Raw genomic sequence first — 21,165 nt, 5'->3', positions numbered from 1 at the left:
ACAGACCAAAATACCTTTCTTAGACTTACTTGGTTGTGAGTCTGTATTAAAGTGATAGTGAAAATATAGCCCTGATTATGATTAGTTCCATTGTATCTGTATTTTTGACTATTTTTCCTCAAATCAAGAAATACTTCTAATACATTCTGTGTGGTGCATTTTATGTGGTCTCTTGTAACAATATATAAAATTTACCAAAAGAATTATTTCTCTTATATTTATATGAAAAAGAATAGTTCTAATAAAACCTTGTCTTTTTGGTATTTGATGTTAGTGAAAAACATTCAACTCCTAAATTCTGTTAAAATACTGTTTTCCTCTCACTATAATAACTCCGTATATTCAAACCCGCCCCCGCCCTCAACTATGGAATGTACTAGAATTACATCAGTAATTTTTGGCGGTTATGTCTGTAGTTTACTTGGCATTTTAACTATATATATGTAATTATAATAACCATTAAGATGTTTATTCATATTTTTCTTTGGGTTTTTCTAAGAAAGTATTTTACTCAATATATAATCAAAAATACTAGCAACTAAAGATACAGCTGGCAGGCCTAAGCTAAAGCCTATAAAAAAATTCCTAACAGCTTAACGGCCGAGCTATCACTTTATTCTGGCTTCTCTGAAATCAGATGCCAGATCACCAAAGATGGGGAGTTTTAAATTAAGCACTCTTTTATCAGAATATCCCATTTTTGATAATTCATTTTCAGTTTCTATGGGAATAGAAGCCAGAGTCAGTTATGTGATTGTTAATACTTGTGTACAGTTTACCTATAATAATAAGCTAAAGATGAACTATAAAATTAGGTTTTCCACACTCTAGTTGACACAGTTAGCATTTCAATGAATGGGAAAAAATATTTTGAGGAGTTTGGGATATAGGGACAGAATTGGTTAAAAGTTTGCTTTTCAAAGCAGGTAAAATTGGTAAAAGAAAAAAAAGAATTTTTAAAGTGGTAACATTCTTGGAAATAGTCTTAAAGATTTTGGTCAATTGTAAGTTTGATCACAACTTAGTAAGAAGATTCCCTAGCTGATATTCACATTCCACTGACTCTTAACTTGTTCCAGTTGTTTCTTAAACACATTTCTGAGTATACTTAGTTTGGAGTTTCATTTTTCCTTTTTGTTATAGATACTGAACACATTTTAATACTACATTTCAAGTTACTAAATCCTTTTTAATATTTGATGTAAGTATTAAACACTATAGTCATGGAATCATTGAAATAGAAAAAAAACTATTTGTGATGATCATGCAATATTGTTTGAACATTACTTGGCACTTTTGCCTATCAATTTTTCAAAGTAAGGAAAGAATTATAAAAAGAATCTTGGTTAAGTAAACTATGGAAAATGGGAATAGTTCTGTGTTAACAAGATAGTATTGCTATTGAGAAAAATGATTTGATGTCAGATGTAACATCTAAAGATTATGTCTGCAATTGTTTTGACAATAGAAACAGGCCTTTTATTATCCCAGAGTTTAGCATTTTAACAGTAAGGACTTAATGCTTTTTTTGTTTAGTTTAGTTTTGGTTTTTCTCCCCAGTCTTTTATTCACTTCTAAGTCCAGATGGGTTTGTGGGTAGTAGGAATTGTCCATGTAGATGGGAGTGTCATCTTAGAGCCATGGTTTCTATTATGGCCTTGCATAGAGAGAGAGAAAATGACAAAGTATGCTTCTTGCCTTGCTGTGGATACCTCTTTATGTAAATGTTTGTGTCTTTCCTTCATTTCCTTTGCATTTCCTCTGTGACTTTTGCTGGGGTGAAAGAGAGGGACAATGTGTGAAGACTTTCCTGGCAAAATTTCATCTCTAATTGAACCTCGTTATTTGCCTTTTCGTAGTCTGCAACTGAGTCACTGAATGATTGTGAAGAAATTAAAGACCACAGATTACATTGGGTGCTTAACATGTTGTCTTAGAGCAATCTTTCAGCGCTGTTGCTCAACTAGACAAAATATCTTTTTCATACCTTCATGTCTCTCAAACTTTTAGCACCACCCTTTACCTTCATCCTGCTCCTAGCCGTTAACCTTCTTTTATTCACAGTGGGGGAAACAAAGCATTTACTTTGCTACTTTTGTCACATTGTGACAGAAGCAGTCACATTTTGGGAAGAAATGTGTCTGCTAAAAAAGGCTAGCCAGTGTAGTTCCCATCTCTTTCCAACTTCTCAAGGACTTTACTCCTTCTGTTGCATCTTTATTACTGCCTTTTCTACTGAATTTTTCCTTTCTACCTCAGACATGCTCTATTATTATCTTCTATCTTAAAAAAATTTTCTCTGAACTGTTCCACATTCCTCTCTGGACTTATGTCTTTGCTCCTTTTATAGTCAGAGTCTTCAAAAGAGTTGCTTACATATAACATCTCCATTTTCTTAACATCTTCCACTTATTTATCAACCAACTCAAATCTGCCTTCCAACTTCCTTTCCACCAGAACTTTTTGTCAAGTTTCCAGTGACTTCCATTTTGCCAGATTTAAAGTATACTTCTCTGTTGGTATCTTATAGATATTTTTAACCTGATTGCATTTAACATAGTCTGTCATTTTTTTCTTGAAATACTTTCCTTTCTTGGCATTCATGACACTGCTTTTGCCTGCTTACTCTCATTACCGACTGTGACTAGTTTTCAGTAGCCATTGTTGATGTTTCTTATCCCATTTACTTCTGAATGTTTTAGTAGAACCCCTTAATCCATGCTCTCTTCTCTACCTCCCTGGTTAATCACATCAATTCCCATATCATTTACTATCTCCTCTAAGTTGGTGATTCCCAAATGTGTGTCAACAATCTGATCTTCGACCCTGAGTTACAGACTCCTGTGTCCAACTGCTTATGACACTTCTTTTTGGTTATTTGTGGATATCTTAAGTTTAAGGTGTCCAAACAAACTTAACCTATCCTCCCACCCTTCCCATCTCACTAATCTCTTTTATCCTAGTCATTTTATATCTCAGTAAATTATAATTACTGCCCGTTTCCTAATTTTAACAACCTGTCAGTTATTGATTCCTTGCTTTTCTTCATGTCCCACGTCCAGTTTATCAGCAAGTCCTGTTGCATCTGTATCTAAATACGTTCTCTTCTTTCCATCTTGCATCATTATTGTCCACTAGTTGATCTCCACTTACTGCTGCTCCCTTACAATTTATTCTCCATGCAGCAGCCAGGATGAGTATTTTAAAATGTGAAATCAGATTATATAACTTTGCTGTCTAAAAACTCCTCAAAGACTTCTAGTTGCGTTTTGAAATATAACTACAAAAGAAAAAACCTCAAACTCCTAACTGTGGACCTGAAAGAACCTACATGGCCTGGCTTTTGCCTACCTCTCTAGCCTCATTTCATACCATTTTCTCAGTTCCTAATGGTCATTATGCTCCAGCTGTACTGGTTTCCTTTCAGTTCCTTGAATGTGCCAGGTTTTCTTCCGCCTCTGTCTTTCTAATGCTGAACCTTTGTGCTGTTCTCTGTGCCTGAGAAGCTCTTCCCCTGGTTTCTCCTTTTTTTTGGTTCTCAGCTCAAATGTTACCCAAGGGAGGTCTTTTATAACTACCCTAGCTACATTTATCTTTCCTTCCTACCCTCCCTAAAATTTTATTCTCTTTTTTTTTTATAGCCCCGTTTACTTCCTGAAAAGCAGTTATTAAAATGTGTAATTATTTTGTTTATTTTTTATTGATTCACTTATGCCTTATTTTCTGTTACTAGAATGTGCTCTCATACAGACAGAGACATTATCTGTCTTGTTCTATGTAAGCCTCTTTTCCCTCCCAACAGAAGTCACTCGTTAAAGATATTGTTAAAATTATTATCTTTAAGCTAGCCATAAGCTATGTAGAGTATATTTAGCTATATTATGGTCTTTATAATTTCAGTCCCACTTCATTTATTCTAGATGTTTCTAGTAGGCTCCCCAAGTTTGATGTTATTTAGGGAAGATGCTCTGAATGGATATCCAGTCATTTATCGGTTTTGGATCCATTGTTTACCCTTGGCTGTCCCAACCACATAAGACTGAATAGATACTTTTTCTTACTTTGTTCTAGAAATATTTTAAGGTAACTTACAGAAACACTTTTAAAAAATCATTCCGATAAATGATGAAATCAGGATAAGCAGAAATATGGGTAGGAAAAAAAATAAAATGGAGTGGCAGTGAGGTGAATATATGAAATGCATACCTGAAGAATACTGTGTCTAGAGGGGGCCACAGAGTTGGCTCTGGGTTTTGTATTTGAATTAGGAAGATAAATATAGTCAAGTGGAATTTGAGGTCAGCTGGTAGATCTTTTTTCAAAATTTTGACTTCTTCACCCTTTGTATTCTTGAATTTTATTCTAATTCGCATAGTCACACCATTTGAAACCATTTCTATATACATAAATCAGAATCTGATTAGACATTTTGATTCTTACATTATACGTGGTCTTTTCTTGACTATTTAACAAAAGACTGTGCTTTTGAAAATATCATTGTGAGGTATCTATTTAAAAACCAGAGAAGAATGACTATGAGCTGAAACTATATAGGTTAAAATGAAATCTTCATAATTTTATTTGTACAAAGCATTTCAAAGTAACTATAAAACATTTTTTCTTTCTCAGTAGTGCCTATCAGACATCACTTTTAGTTGCTTCTCAAACTAAACCTGGAAATGTCTTCATTTCATGTGTTGTTTATAATTTTTTCCCATGGTTAGGAGCTTCTTACAATGAGAGAGTGTTAAATGATGGAGTCATTCCAGTGTGTTACAGTTTAATTACCTCCTTTGGTTTTATTGTAATCTAAATAAAAGTATATGATTAGAGAAGGTGGTTTCTTTGGATTGGATGGGGATATCAGTACATACAGAATTCAGTTTTGGGGGGTGCTTACCTTGAGAAGTAAGTCACCTTAAGAATCGATGTGTTTCTAATTAATGACCACTCAGACCATGAGAACTGAAGTTTTTTAAGTTAGTATATCATACGGCTTATGTGTGGATTCCTGCTTATTTACAAATTACTGTTGTCTGCTCAGATTTACACATTTATTTAGGTCTATTCAGATTCTTTCTAGCCATATTGAGCTCTGTGTAATCGCTGGGGAAGTAAGAACTCTGTTGTGTAGTATAAAGGGGATCAGGGTCTAGTCAGATGAGGTATAGACCATTTATAGATTAGAAACAACGAGAAGTATTAGGTTAATAACCACTTTGGGGAAACTAAAGAAGAGATAAGAAGAACTTGGAAGTCAGTAAAGGAGTGACCATTTCTTGGAGAAGAAAATACGCAGTGATTCCCTTGGGCAAAGGAGCGAGTTGAGAATGGAGGACAGTTGGGAGTAGGGGACAGTGGATAGCAAGCAGATAAAGTACCACCAAATTAGACATAAAAATAACCCCGTGTCCAAGACAGAAGACCCTGTGTTTTGGAGGAGAGGCAGGACTTGATGTTAGAAGCAAGTGGACCTTTGTTGGGTCAACTGCAGTTTATGGTTTTTTTTATAACAGTGGGAATAAATCATTTTGGAGACTAGCCTGGATTCTTTCGGAGGAAAACAAGGATAGGGTTAGTAGTTGTTTGAAGAGATGAAAGTACAAACTTCCCAAGAAGTTAGCAGTTCTTGACTCACTGTTGAAGATTTTTTTGTTATTGTTTTAAAAAATTTAACCCAAAGACATTCATTGTATTCGCCTTCCATTTTGGCTAATGTTGACAAAAACGAATTCTCTAAGCATTTATTCATATTATAAATTATATATGCTTGTTTATACATTTTTAAAGGATGTAATGTGTATGTATCTTACCTGCCTTTAATATTTCAAACTGCTAGTAGTGTTTGTTTAGTCTGGTATGTCTGGTGGGAATTTTTAATTCAGTATTTGCCTTTCCCAGTAGATGTGTGATGACTTCTTTCCCTGTCCTCATTTTTTTTTTTTTAACTCATGGGGAAAAGCCACATACAACCAGCCTTATAAGTAAGCAGACAAATTCTTTAAAAGGCAGTGGAAGTGTTAAATTAGTTGTTCATGACATTATCGTAACTAAATCATGATTTTCAAAGTCATAGGGCATCACTGCTTGTACTTAGAGCCTGCTGCATCACCTGGTGGGTCTTGGATGGAGACTCATACCCCCATAAACGTTGGGCAGCACAAGAGAGGGTTTGGAAAGACAATGAAGTTGAGTGTATTTTTGTTATTTTTTAAAAATTTTCTTAGCAAAACTTGACATATCTGTAATCGCTCTCTTTATGGTAATTTGCTTTGAAGTGTAAAATGACAAACTTTATGGCTGCATAATAATGCTTTACTTTATGTTGCTAAAAGTGTTACTGCTGTCCTGACAATAAATATGGTATACCCATATACCTAAGAAGGAGGCACAGTGCTATTGAACATCGCAGTTTGTTAGTGAACACTGTACTGCTTGGTACAAGAGAATTTTCTAGGAGGAACTAGCAATGAGAGACTTTGATACTTGGATTATTAAATCTTAACTACCAATTGAATAAAATTCTTTATAAGTAGAGGCCGTGGTATCAAGATGTTAGTATCTCTGGCATGATTGATTCTGAAACAATGAACCAAATTTTGTACCCTTGTAACCTGTGTAAAAGAGGTTCTGTAAGTTCTTTGGTAGTTTGTGCAATTTGCTGTCAGCGTAGTTTGTGCAATTTGCTGTCAGTGTCACAGAGAAATTCCATGTGATCCCTCCATTGAATCTACGACCATCAAATCTCTCTGCCTCCCCTTTGATTATAGTGGATGAAATTTGTATGCACCTATGCAAAAGCAATTCCTCCTCTTATCCACTATTACTGATGGTCTACACAAGGACATCATGCTTGGATTTGCCCACTTCTTTTCAAGCATCATCTTTCTTCCTCCTTCCACTTAAACATTGTCCATCAGCATACGAGCATAGGTGTTATCTCCCAAACTAAAACAAACAAGCCTCTTAGGACTCTTTATTCTCCTATCAATAAATCATCTGATTTCTCTGTTCCCCATTATTAGCAAGACTTCTGGGGAAAGTATATATACTTTGTCTCTCTACTTCATTACCTCTCCTTTCTCTTGAACCTGTTTCAGTCAGGTTTTGGCCCCTGTGATTTTGCTGAAACGACTCTTGTCAAGGTCTTCCTTGTGATTAGTTCTCGGCCAGTATCTTTTTCATCGTATCAGCAGCATTTAACACAACTGCTTGCTTTATTCTTCTTGACACACGTTCACCACTGAGCCTGCAGAACTCTGCTCACTCAGTTCTCCGGCCTCCTCATTGGCTTGACCTTCTTCTTCCTATTCCTCCTTCTCTTAAACACTGTAGTATTCCAGAGTTCAGTTCTTAGACTTCTTTATTATCACTCTCTAGCTGGCTTAAAGTAACGTCGCCAGTGATACCCAGATTTACTGGTGAATTTTAGGCCGTTACAGTTGACTGGTCCCTACTCAGTTTCTTCACTTGGATACCTGTTAGTTCTTTTCTTCCCTGTAGTACTCCTTGCTCTTTCTCCATTCTTCCCCGTTGTGATCAATGGCAGCTCCATTTTTCCTGTTACCTACACCAAAACCTTTGGAATCACTCTACATCCAAACCGCTAGCAAATTCTTCTGCCGTTACCTGTAATATGTATCCCACGTCCAGGTACACCTCCCCCTCTGAGCACTTGTACTTGCTCTTTCCTCCCCCTGGAACACTCTTCCTTGAGATATCCATGTGGATTACTCCCTCACATCCTTGAAGTCTTTGTTCAAAAATCATCTTACGAGGTGAAGCCTTCCCTAATGACCATACATAGAACAACCCCCTCACTATCTCCATCACCCTTACCTTACCCTGCCCAGTTTACTTCGTAGCAGTTATCCCCACTTGACACATACGAACGCATACATGTGTATTACATACGTGTGTGTTTGTATTCACTGATACCCATTTTCCTCTCAGAATATAAACTCCACATGAGTAGAGACTATTTTGTTCAATGTTTTATTTATCCCCAGAGCCTAAAACAGTGCCTCATACATCGTAGGCACTCAGTCTCTACAGAATTTCATGTTACACTATTTCTACTTTTTATCTATGACCACTGCTTCAGATAAAGTTCAAGAATATATTGAAGATTATTTAAATATTTTTCAGCTTAAAAAAAAAGTAAATGATAATTCTAACGTAAAAAGAAACATTTTAGCTGAAAAATATGTAACTTTTCTCTTTAAAGGGCTCTACTAATTACAAGAATGATTTCCAAATGCATAACTTTTTTACAATTTTAACTATTTGATTGAAATTAGTAAAGTAGTTTTTGTGTATAGATTAGATGAGTTAACTGATATTTTTCAGTTTTTCTTAGTATTTTAAAAAGATGAAATTAGGAAGGAATGTTCACTTTTAAATGCTTTGCTTGTGGAAGACTATTTTCATTCTGTTTAATTACTTAAATATTATTAGATAACTCTATGTGTCTTAACTCATCATAGTTAAACAGAAGCCCTTGGGTGTGTACATGTGTATAGTTTGTCATAATTTAATGATTAGTTTTTTATGAGTAATTTGTTTTCAGTATTCCTTTGTGAGACCTATGTTTTATTTATACCCTTCTCTCTTTAATGTATAATCAAATTCTTACTGTTACCTGTTTTGTTACTGTCTTTTCACCTTTCTTTTCCTATCTGTGTCAGAATTTCTGAGGGGGCCTGAGATAGCTTTGCTCCGTAAGCGCCTGCAACAACTGAGGCTTAAGAGGGCTGAGCAGCAGAGGCAGCAGGAGCTGGCTGCGCGATCCCAGCAGCAGCCTTCCACTTCTGATCAGTCTTCTCATGAGGGCGCTTCACAGGACCCTCATGCTTCAGGTTGTTAATGTCAAGTGTCCTTAAGCAGCTGGTCAAGTTGGTTTTTTTTTTTAACACTGCTGCTGTGTGATAAGATGCTTCCCTTTTCCCCATTCAAAGAGAGCTGATGCGCTTGCAGCTTTTCCCTCCCTGTCTTGCACATGGTGAAATTTAGCATCACATGGCTAGAGGAGCGGATTGGCAGCAGTACTTGCTAGAGAGATGAATATAAAATAGTCCATTATTTTATTTGTAAAATTTTAGAGAGGGGCAAATGTTTTATAGCTAATGAGCTACTAGCTAATGATCTAGTGAATTTAGAGCCTGCATTGATATTTCTATTGAAATTTCCTGTATGCTGAAATATCTTTGCTTGACTCCCAGCGCTTTTTTTTTTTTTTTTTTGCTTTGAAAGTTAACCAGTATTTCTAGTCCCATATAAACCCAGTAATGCTACATTTTAGAATTACAATGTTGTTTGGCCATACTAGCATGCTGACTCAATCATTCCCTTCTGTAATTATTTAAAAAATTCCAATTATTTTCTTAACTTATTCCTCCTACACATAATCAACTTTCTGATATGTAGGGATCAAAAATACTTTCAGTCTTATGTTTCTGTTTTTATGCTGTAAAACTCTGATATGACAGTAATAATCTGTGCCACTCTCTTTTCCCTCAAGTATTTTAATGGCCCAGTTTTTTATGGCCAAAAAGCTCATGATGCTCAATAAACATTTGTTGAAAGAATTAGTGAAACATATACCATAAAATAATCTGTCAGCTTAATTCTTTCAAGATGGATAGTAGGTCATGTATATCTTGTACTATAGACAGTATACCAGGTGCTGTAAACCTTTATTTAGGAACTAGGTTGTCTCTAGGTTCTCATACTAATGAGATTATAGTATTTTAATATACTTTATTTTGCCACACTAAGTGATGAATTGTAAATTAATCACTTTGTGAACTGTGATTAAGTTACTTGCAATTAATTGGGATATTGGTAGAACTGAACAGCTTCCACTTTATAAATATCTGTTCCACTAAGTGCTGTGGTAACAAAAGCACGTTATATAATATCCTGGTGAAATAAAATAGATTTAAGTAGTTGTAACATAGGTGTGACGTTTGGAACAGATTGTGGACCTGATTTTTTAGTGTTGTATTAATAGAGGGAATACTGGTCAAGCAAAGGTGTCTCTGACTTTTTTTTTTAAATGTACAAAAATCTTTTAATAATAAGACATTTTTGCTATGATTTTGTGGTATGTATAAAACTCTAGCTCTGAGGTTTTAAGAGTAAAAATATGCAACATGAAAAGGAAGATAAAATGTCCCTACATGTATAAATATTTCTAAAATGCTGAAATTTAGCAGATAGCAAGCCAAGTATTAAAGTGAATTGAGTATAAAACAAAACTGCCTACATTATCGGTGGAGAAATGTACATTGTGAACTGGAGGAAAATATTGTAACACTCAGTCTTTATATCTAGTTCATCAGTTTGAATTGAAGCAAGTTCTTTTTAGGATCAGGAAGCTTTAGGGTGATTATATGGTCTCTGAAGTAACATGCTGTTTTCCCAACTCCAAGCATCGTTCTTATTAAATAGGATCTAGTTTGCTAATCAGTCCATTTGTGGTCATCTTTAAAAAGCCATAGTTGAGTAGACATCTTGCCAGTTTGGAAGTTGAGAAACCTGTTATCCTTATATTGCTATTAAACAACATGCTTGAGCCCCTGTGGCTGCCCACGTGGACCAGTGTTAGAGGCCCTTAGCGCTATCACTCAGTGTATGCTGCTCTCTTCACCTACAGGGTGAAGTTCTTCACCCGTGTCATATGCTTTCAGCATAGCATTCGCATGAGGCCCTGGTAAAGCGAACCTGTGATGTGCCCTGGGTTCATTTGTCAGAGTTCCTTTTATCCTATCTGTCCTCCCATGTCGGGAACACTATTTGGTAATTCAGACCTTTAAGAACAGTTATATAATGTGTTGTTAGTTTACTACAAAGGACAACTAATAAAGTGTATCTGTGTTGTTCATTTAGTTAATTTTGGATATGAAGAGAGATGAGTTGCCTTAATGCAAAATTCTTTATTTCAGAACACACAAATTATAAAAATACAGAATAGGAATTGAGTTCATGAAATTCAACAGGGAGATAGGTTTTATTTGAATAACAATTAGCAAAATATTTTCTTAGACTTCATGATGTATAAGTATAATTTAGTGTATGTGTATATTGGACATTAATTGATCCATTCTCTCATGCTAGATGTTACTACTAAAATCATCAGTACAGACAACACCAAAATTAACATTTAGATTTTAACTTTTTGACAATAGAAGAATGTGCAATTCTCATGAAACATTTATGATATGTTTACAATATTATCAGTAAGTGATGATACTGTCAATAAATGATATTTCTACTGTATTCGCACCTATTTAAACCTTTTAGTCACAGGATACTCAAAGGAGATATTAATGTGATTTGGAAACCAAGAAATTTTAACACGTGTAGAATTTCTGAATGATTACAGTGTCTGGCAGATATTTCATTCTCTTTTCAAAATACAGGACTCATGAGAAGTTTTTTTGAAAGGCTAAGTGTAAGATGAATCTACAATTCTTAATTTTTGTAGGAAAATGGGATTAAACTGTCAAGCCATTTTGTAGAAATAATCAACATTTTAATGGAAAGGGGCCTAATGCGAGTATTTCTTGGCAACTGAAAACTAAAACATCATTCCAAGGCACCAAATGGTGACACCTTCAGTTTCAAAGCGCTATTTAAAATAAGCTATATAAGATAGATGTTAAGATATGTTTAGACAGTGGTCCTCCTCCCTTTTTTTTTTCAGCTATGAAATCAGAATGTCATGGGGAAGTTCTAGTATAAAATGTAAAAGTGACACTGTTGTGATTTAACACAGAGATTAGAAATGACAACCTACCTGCTTATCCTTCTTGCCACCCCCAAGCCATCTCTGCTCTGAAGCACACTTTGAAAAACCACTGCTCTAAAAGATTTTTTGACACCTGTAAATGATAATTCTTTATAGCTAATTTCCAAAATTTTTATTTTTCAAAGTCAGTATATAGTACTTTAAAATATTTTCACTTTAGTTTAAAATAAAGTGCATTTTTTTCTAGGCTTTTAGGAAATACATCACAACTCATTCATAGCCTTTCAATAATTTTTTTTTTAAATCATAAAGAGATGAATTTGCCTTCATCAGATTATTGCCTGGGTATTAGACTGGCTGAGTTCTTGTCCCTGGGCCTCTGACCTTGGGCAGGTCATTTGGCTGCTTTATGCCTCAAGTTTCCCAATTATTGATTTATTTAGATAGCGTGGCCTGCCATAATTTATAGAAATGGTGTAAGGATGGGGTACAGAATACTGTATTAAGTTTTTGTACTCCTAATTAAAGTAGAACACATAATAATGTGCTATCTTAATTATAGTAACTTTAACATAACTACCTCAAAATGTCCTCAGATACAGCCATGTAAAGTTGAGAGCATTTAGGGTTTTGAATGAGCTGTATGTATCTTTACCAGATGAATGCCGTAAGCAGCTATGGCAGAGGCATTCAGCATATGGCTGATTTTAAACCCAACTCTTTTTTTCCATTTCAGGTCCCCTGAAGTCATGGGTTGCTGGCTCCTGCTCAGAGTGACGACACCCTGTGGAGTCTGCTGGTACTGGCCCAACCACCACAGAGCCCCACTGGAGCATGGAGCCAGCCTAGAGAGGGTGTCAGGTAGGAACTGTTTTTTCACTTTATGGCACGGTTTTGCCGATTGGAAAAGAAAAAAGTAATTTTTATACCCCAAAAGGGTATAAAACATTGGTGAATATATTTTGAAAAAGGGCTTTTCAAAACTGAGCCATATTGGAAAAAATCAGCATTTACCGGGTCCCGCACAAGCAAGCTCTGTACAAGATCACAGTTCCCCCACAGGTCACGTGCGGCACCTCTCAAATGTATGTGTTTGACCCATGTTTTTAGTGTTTATAACATAAGCAGTTAGTAAATTAGATGCAATGTTGGCCTAGTTCTGCAGTTACTCCTTAACTACTTTGAATGACAGAGTCCTGAGCAAAATGATGATGAGTCTCTTAGAACTTTAAACATGGAAATATGCTCTGTTTTTTTCAGAACAGCTTCCTAACACTGTTTTTCATTTAATACCATGTTTCTGAAAATCAAGGAAGTAATAATAACATTAAATGACCCTTTCCTGTGTGCTGCCTAAGTAGTTTACATGGATTATCTCATTAAATCTTCATAAGAACAATATGTGGTAGATAGCATAATTATCCCCATTTTATAGGTGGAGAAACTGAGGCTTAGAGACATTAAATAACTTGCCCATGGTTATAGTATCACTGAGTGGAAAAGCCAGATTTGAACTCAGGGAACCTGGTTAAAGAGTCCTTGTTTCTTACCTATTGGACTATAATTCCTTATTTTTCTCCGCACTTGAAAGATGTCCAGGGGCTAAAGAATTTTCTCAAAGCTAAAACACAAATTGTTTTTGAAATATACAGTAATTATCCATGAGACACCTTGAGCTGAGTACTGAATGAGCTTTTTGTTTAAAGTTTATTTCTACTTTAAAAATAATAATAAACACTCCCAAAAAGCCAACCGGCCATCTTGGATTTTGTAATAAATTGTCATTGGGCCATATGATCAGATTTTGATTTTGTGATAGTGTTTTCTAGAAGATATTTCACAGAGAGATGGAGTAGAGTATGCAGACAACTGAAGCAATCAGCAGTGAATTAATACTTGATTTTTTATTATTAGATATTCTGATAATTACTGTGCTAATATTTGCAAGTATTCCTGTAAGTTACAAGTTGTGGGTATTGTATTTATGAATATCTAATAATATAAAAACATTTTACTTCAAATGTTTATGTGACAGGAGAATTATCCTTCCAAAAAACAGTTGCATGGTACCCAAGATTAAAAATAGAATAGAAGCAATGATCAAGAATGATTTCTTCTAAAAACTGGTCTTCAGCATGGGAAGAGTGACAAATAATTCCTCACATATATGCAATATCTGTGACAGATTGTAAAAAGGAAGCCCTTTTAGTTTAATATTATCTTTGTGTCTTAGCCTAAACTTCACTTACATTTTAAATATTCCAAGAGTTTGAAAATACACAACTTTGTGGAGATGATAGCATTCTAAATACTTTATCAGTGTGTGTGTTTTTTTTAGAGACTTAACTACTTCCTAAATTTTATTTTAAAACTTCTGTAAAATGCACTTTATTTTATAAGCTTTGTATGTTCCATAATATTTATGAAAAAATTAAGTATTTGAATGATTGCTTGGAGAACTGATAGTTTCCTGAGGGGTCTTAATTATAAAATGAGGGTGCACAATGAAATGTATAACAAATCCAAAGGGATAAAAAATATTTCATAAGAGACTTTCTAGGAGGATTTTCCAATATTTATTTCACTCTGACTCACATTTTTTTTTTTTTTAACTTTAAAGAATATAATTTTGTTTTTCTTTAAAGACCAACTTATCTGTTCTTCAGAGAGAACATAGGTGGGACTATTGTATACTTTCTTTTTTGTGTAGTACAGACTTGTTGAACTGTATGTTCTGATTAAGAGGCAATAAGTAAGAATAAGTAAAAGCTATTATTTAAGTAATAATCCTGCTTTATCGAAATCTAGTACTACAAAAATCTGTGAGCAAACTGATTATCTCAGAAGGTAGACAACTTAAAATGGATACAAGTAGTCCCAGTAGCAGGATTCAAACTTTTAAATATACAAGTGGAAGCAATCAAGTGGTATAAAATTGCTAAGAATCAAGGCTATGTTAGAAAACTCTTAGGTATTGAGTTAAAAACACTCTCAACTCAACATATTTACCTTGGGAGGAATAGTGTGCCATTAGGAATAGAAACTGGTGACAAGACAAAAGTGCAGAGTTTTTGTTGTATTAACAACATTTGCTAAGAACTAGAGCATAAGATATTATTAGAAACTAAGAATTATTCTTACATTTAGTGGAGAGCTATGCTTGCCATCCACATTTTCGCCTTTCCAGTAGCTCCACTGAGACACTGGAACCCAAGCCAGGAAGAGTAGCCGCCTCCTCCTGTTCCCCAGTGCCTTTCTTAGTTACCAGCTCCCTAGGATGACCAGGAAGGAAGGAGAAGTTTTAGGCCTAAAAATGTTGTGCCTTGTCCCATGTCACATAGCTAATTATTGTCAAAACCAGGGTTAGAATCCATTTTATCATGCTGCGTTCTTTTATACCATAGAACCTATCCATCAAACAAGTTCTTGCACAGAAACTCAGTATATCAAAAGGATAAAAATAAAATGCTCTATTTGGAGCCAAGGTGGAAAGCATGAAGCTCAGACCATATGCCTTCTCCTTGCCTCTCTTTGCCTTTTCTCACCAGGCACCTAAAGAAACCATCACAGTACAGTTTTAATATGCACAACATACCATAGAATTTTCAAAGTTATCTATGTTTGTGTAATGGTAATTACATCATTGAATATTTCTCTTGTAAACCATTTTCTTTGTCTAATGTCTTCACTTGAGCTCCTTTTTCAGCTCAGGATAACATCTAGCAAAAAGTGTAGCAAGCATCTCATTTCATGCTTTGAATCCTCCAATCCAAAATGAAAGCCGTCTTAAGGAGCTGGAGAGGGGGTTTGAGAAGGACCAGGCCATCTTCTGTTTAGTGGAGGACATACCCCGTTTTAATTTTATCCCACCTTGCACCTTGTGCCTGTGTTAAATGAATTTGATAAAAGGTATTTGCATGAAAGTAGAAGAATATTTTTGTCAGCTCATTCTCAAAGTGGCTAAATGCTTGCTGGAATAACATTTTAAGCACACGGCCCTGCTTACTCACTGCTTGGGAAACACACCACAGTACTTACTTATATTCCCTACCCTTATACATTTGTTTCTTACGCTTAGAGATGATCATGACATTGCTGTGCAGTTTTCTGCTGCTTACTTTTAAGTTGAAATCTCATTTTTGTTTCAGATTCTCCTTCTTCTGTGGTTAACAAACAGCTCGGATCCATGTCACTTGACGAGCAACAGGGTGCGTGCAACAGGAGATGCGCTATGCCCATCCATCCATAGTTTTATTGCAATGCATAAGCCAAGCTCTCTCTCACTTTTTCATAGCATTTCATTTTGGTTATGATCTGATAGTCAGTGTTTTGCGGGCTAAATTACCTTAGGTGGTATTGTGTACAAAGGGCTTCCTTGGCCTATGCAGATGATTTCCTGTGTAAGCTAATTTCTACCTTTGGCCCTTTATGCCAACTTTGAAATATCTTCCTGTAACAATATTATAATGGATATAAAATAGTCCATTTTTTTTATTCTAGCTATCACAAAATTATGATGTAGAACTGTGGATGTGAGATTAGCATATTACCTAGTGGCTAATTTAGAAGAGATTATTTAAACATAGAAATGTTCTATATTGCTACATTGCTATAGTAATAATACTTGGTTTTATGTCTCACTTATCTGGTGGCTAAAGTCCTGATAGCTTTAACTTGAAGGAATACAGTCACGAATGCAGAGATGAGCTCCAAAGCTCCCAGTCAGAGGGGAAAATGCTTCCACTCCCAGTTGCACTTACTGAAGTAGGAGAGGTACAGAGCTGACCTGGAAGCCATGAGCAGAGGCTGGTGAGACAGATTTGACAAATATTTTCCAAAAAGTTGAGAAAGAATAACTTAGCGCTAGAGCCATGAGCTTTAGTTGGCTGAAAGTTTACATATGCAGGATGATTCGTTTGTCAACAGTATTGGGGAAATGAAATATTGCCGAAGTACCTATTTAGTGTGAAATAGATCAAATTTTAACTATTCATCTTGGAGAATTATTCAGAAACTAATTGTGAAGCAAATTAGAAAACTCCTTCTGTACTTCTGATCTTAAATTATTCTTTATAGGCCTGAGATGATAAGTATTGCTATAGGTTTTTCTACTCTTGAGAATGAATGAATGAATTGGTAAATGAATTTGAGAACTAAGAATTAAGCATGTTTTATCTTTATACATTTATTGTAGCGGTATTAACAGTGAAGAATAATTACTTTAAGGTGCAAAACACAACTGTAGCATTATATTATAATATATTGTGCTACTGTTTAAAACTACTCTCTAATCAAATCATCTTTTTTTGGTAAGATTATATGAATGTAAATACTACCAGAGAGGTTGTAGCCAGATTCATATTTTATTTAACCTTACAGGATAATTACCATAGAATTGTATTGATTATTATATTTAATTTAAGTTGGTACTTAATTTACGTAGGATATAGGATATGATAGAAAGGGACAAATAAAGGGTAACTCCGAGATTTTTGGCATCAATGCCTGGGTAAATGATGATGCCATGTACTAAGGTAGACTAAGTTCAGAGGCAGAAATTAAGAGGTTCTTTATTTTTTTGGCCATGTAAAGTATGCTGTGCCTTTTAGTCATTTAAGTGGAGACATTATATAAAAGGTCAGCTATTGAGTGGGTGTGGCAGAAGCTGAGTGATGATCGGCCGTCATCAGTATAATTTTGTAGTAAGTTCTCTGAGCAGAAATGTTCTAGTGATAGTGTATCCAGATGAATTAAATCCTGAACTTTTACATGTCTTTTTGTTCAGTGGGGTTTTTTAAAGTACTGGAGACTTATACATTCCAGGCTTATATTACCTAAAGATAACTTCTACTATAAAAGTTAACAGAAACTTTCCACCACCATCCTGCTCACGTGGACTAACTATGCAATAACCTCTTAACTGGTCTCCTCACATCCACTCAGGCTATAGTCTGTTCTCTACCAACATACAGAGTGAACTTTTTAAAATGTAAATCTAATCATGTCATTCATCTGCCTAAAACTTTAAAACTGTGTTTCCCTTTGCCTTTTGAAATAAATCTAAATACATACCTTGGCTTGCAGAGTCCATATGACCTGGCCCCTTCCCTCACTCACTAAGCTCTTGCCAGTTAGGCCTTCTTTCAGTTACTCTAATAATTCTTTCAGAGCTCCTTTCCCTCTCAAATCTCTTATATATGCTATTCTCGCCACCAAAAATGCTTTTCAGCAGCTTCTACTCATCAAATCTCACTTAGATATTATTGCTTTCCCAAAAGTAGTATGACATTCTAACCTGAAGTAGTTCTCCCCTCTTTTCCTCGTTGTGACGTGCTATTTTCCTTTGCTGCACTTGTCAAAATTGTAATCAGACATTTATTTAAGGGATTGTTTGTTTTTTGCCTGTCTTTCTCCATATTCTCTAAATGTTTTTTCATTCACTATAATATTTTCAGTGCCTAACACCATATGTGTTTTCATTAAACAGTAAATATTTGTTGAATGAGTGAGTGAATTGATTCTTTAAGCAGTGGGATGCTATAGAATTTATTCCACCTTAGGAGAAACATGACCAGATTTATGTCTGAGATCATTTTGGCAGCACTGTAGGTGGTTGATTGGAAGTAAGTAAAATTGAAAACAGCAAGGCCATGTGAGAAGCTATTGCAGTAGGCCAGGTGAGAGATGATGAGGGATCCAGTCCAAGGTGACAGCAGTGGGAAATGAGAAGAATGGACAGATTTTCTAAGAGATAGAATTGATAGGACTTTGAGACTGATTAGTTTAAATGAGAAACTGATACCCAGGTGATATCAAGAGATAGGGTTATATAGATAGTCATATAGATAAACCCAACATAGGAATTTCAGGAGAAACAGCTGGTTATAGTGGGGAACAGATACATGAGATTTTCTTGATATGTTGAGTTTGAAGTACCTTTAGATACCCAGATGGAGAAATCTCATAGACATTTGGGTGGATATATGATTCTGGAAGTCACCAGAGAAGTCTGAGGTGGAGGTTAAAAATTAGGAATCATCAATTTACAGGTAACAGTTGAAACTATGAGATTGGATGAGACTGTCTAGGGAAAAGGGATAAAGTGAAAAGAGCAAAGTGTACACCACAAGGAGCAAGCAGAGAAAAGGATCTGGCTAAGGAGACAGAAGAGGAATGATCAGAGAAATAGACAGGGCAGGAAGAATGCCACATCCAAAGCCAGAGGAAAAGAAAAGTTCAGGGAGGAACTGGTTAGTAGTGCATTGTGGAGCAATGATGCCAGCTATGGGAAGGACAGAGAAATGTTTTTGAATTTGGTAGTATGTGGGTTAATGATGGCTTTGGCACTGCAGTTCCGTGATATGTGGAGGCAGAAGCCAGACAGTGGTGGTTTGAGGAGGAAGATTAAAAAAGAAAGAAGTGGAGACATTGGTATGACTCTTTCAATAGGCTCAATCAAGGATGAAAATATAGAGGAATGCTAATGCCTGGGAGGGGGTTGTAATTTTAAAACTGTGAATATGTTTATAAAATAAGACTCTGTAGAAGAGATTAAAGGTATAGGGGATAGTTGATTCCCCCAGATATGCTATTATTTCAAGTTTTAACCTTTGTTTTCCGTTTTACCCTGTAGAATGGAAAAAGTAGGACATTTAATAAGCTTTTTTTCTGAATAGATTGCTAATGATTATTTTAAGCATATTTTAAGTTTCTTTTTCATACTTAAAGAGACACTCAAGTATTTTTAAATTGTTAATTCAGCTTTATACTTTCCTGACAGTATTCATCTTCCAGGTGTCCAGGCCCTTTTACATGTTGCTTAATATAATTTCCCGTAGTAGTTACAGGTTTCTAGCTTTATTGGGGGGGATTAACAGGATAAAAATTTTTAAGTTATAGTTAACTTGTTTCACTGAAAACATTTTTTTTCAGTAATTATATATACATTATTGAACTGGTTGCTTGTAATCAGTGTTTTTGCTTATTTATCTTGAATTTTTAACAAAAGCACAACATTTGATAAACAAATACATTTAGTCTAAACCATCCAGATCATGAATGCAGCTGCCTGGTTGCCTTGATAGTTTTTATTTTATCAAAAAAATTTTTAAAGAAATAAAGTAATAGGGAAATAAGTGTACAGCACGCACATTGTTTTTATCTTGTTATGAAGTACTTCCCACTGTTCTTCAGATTTAGGGCTCTGTATACAGAGTTGTCAAACCCTTCTGTGCTAATTAGAAACTATTTGAATAGCTACAGTGATACCTGTCATGTTTCGTCTGAACAATGTATTTTAATGAATTGTGGTTTTCCTTTTATTTGTATCTCAGTATTATAACTACTGTACTGTAAGGGAAAAAAATCCTTTTCTGACATGTATTTCTCTTACTATTACTAAAACTAGTATTTAGGCCAGAAATTTCTCCTTATTTTGTTAAAACAGTAACAACAACAAAAGAAACATATGATCTTAAGATTAAATTTTGGGGAGGGTATAAGAAAATAATTTTGCCTGAGTTTTAAATTTTGGTCATGACTAAAGCAAGTTGCTTTATATTCCTTACATTGATAGTCATTAACTGAAAGTTGATAATGCTGTTAAGTTTGAAACTTAACACCTGTGGGCAGCTGGGCATCTGTCAGGCACTCATTTTCTAGTCTAGATTTAAAGAAATAAAAATGCTAATTTGTAGGTTTTAGAAACATAAATGCTAATTATCCACTATATTATTTTATATAAGCCAAACCTCTTTTAATGTTAATGAAATGTTTGTACAGAAAGAGACTTGTAGATGATCAGAAACGAGTGAAACAGATTTTAATAATGCTATTAGGGTAGACTGGGAGTGGAAAAATTGGACCTATCATGCATTAAGTATTATTCCCTTAAAATTATACCATCACCAAGTTGAAATTTTATTTTAGTAATATCATCTTGACAATATTATATCAAGCAATATTTTAAATTGCCATTATATGTATTTTGGCAACTCTAGTTTTTATTAAATAAATATCTGATGATTGAAGCCTACTGTATTAATGGGAAGTATAAGTTTGATATTCATCACATGAAAATATATCTGTAAATACTATGCTTTAAATTCTAGGGAAAAATTAGTGAAATTAGACTTCATTCTGGATTTTTCGTATTCCTTAGAACTAATAATCACTTAGATACTTAGGATGAAGTAGTTAGTCCCCCTTTCCCCAACTACTTAGTGTAGATTCTTGCAATTAGTGATGTATTTGAACTTTTGGGAGTTAAACACTACTTAATTTTTATTGCATATGCTCACTTGGCTCTCCTCTCCTGTTAACCAGATCAATATCTATATTTCCAGTTAAATTGTTTTCTGACTCAAAATTGTCTATGATAAAATAGCTGACATTTATTGATTTTTTTTTTTGTA

General features: G+C 34.9%; 1 protein-coding gene across 7 annotated transcripts in view; it reads left to right on the top strand.

Moving 5' to 3' along the window:
• The window catches only part of DCAF6 (DDB1 and CUL4 associated factor 6), a 117,931-nt gene that overhangs the window by 55,938 nt on the left and 40,828 nt on the right, over positions 1–21,165 (top strand). For 3 of the 7 annotated variants that reach the window (XM_032463789.1, XM_032463788.1, XM_032463790.1), the window contains exons 11-12: positions 8,688–8,858; positions 15,901–15,960. The exons of 2 other annotated variants lie outside the window; for them this stretch is intronic. In XM_032463789.1, coding sequence (XP_032319680.1) covers positions 8,688–8,858; positions 15,901–15,960 — 231 coding nt within the window. The remainder of the gene's footprint in view (positions 1–8,687; positions 8,859–15,900; positions 15,961–21,165) is intronic. 2 more of the 7 variants (XM_032463792.1, XM_032463791.1) reach the window with 1 other exon arrangement.

This window comes from Camelus ferus, chromosome 21 (assembly GCF_009834535.1).
Source record: "Camelus ferus isolate YT-003-E chromosome 21, BCGSAC_Cfer_1.0, whole genome shotgun sequence".
Lineage (NCBI taxonomy): Eukaryota > Metazoa > Chordata > Mammalia > Artiodactyla > Camelidae > Camelus > Camelus ferus.
This window is presented reverse-complemented; position numbering and strand designations above follow the sequence as displayed.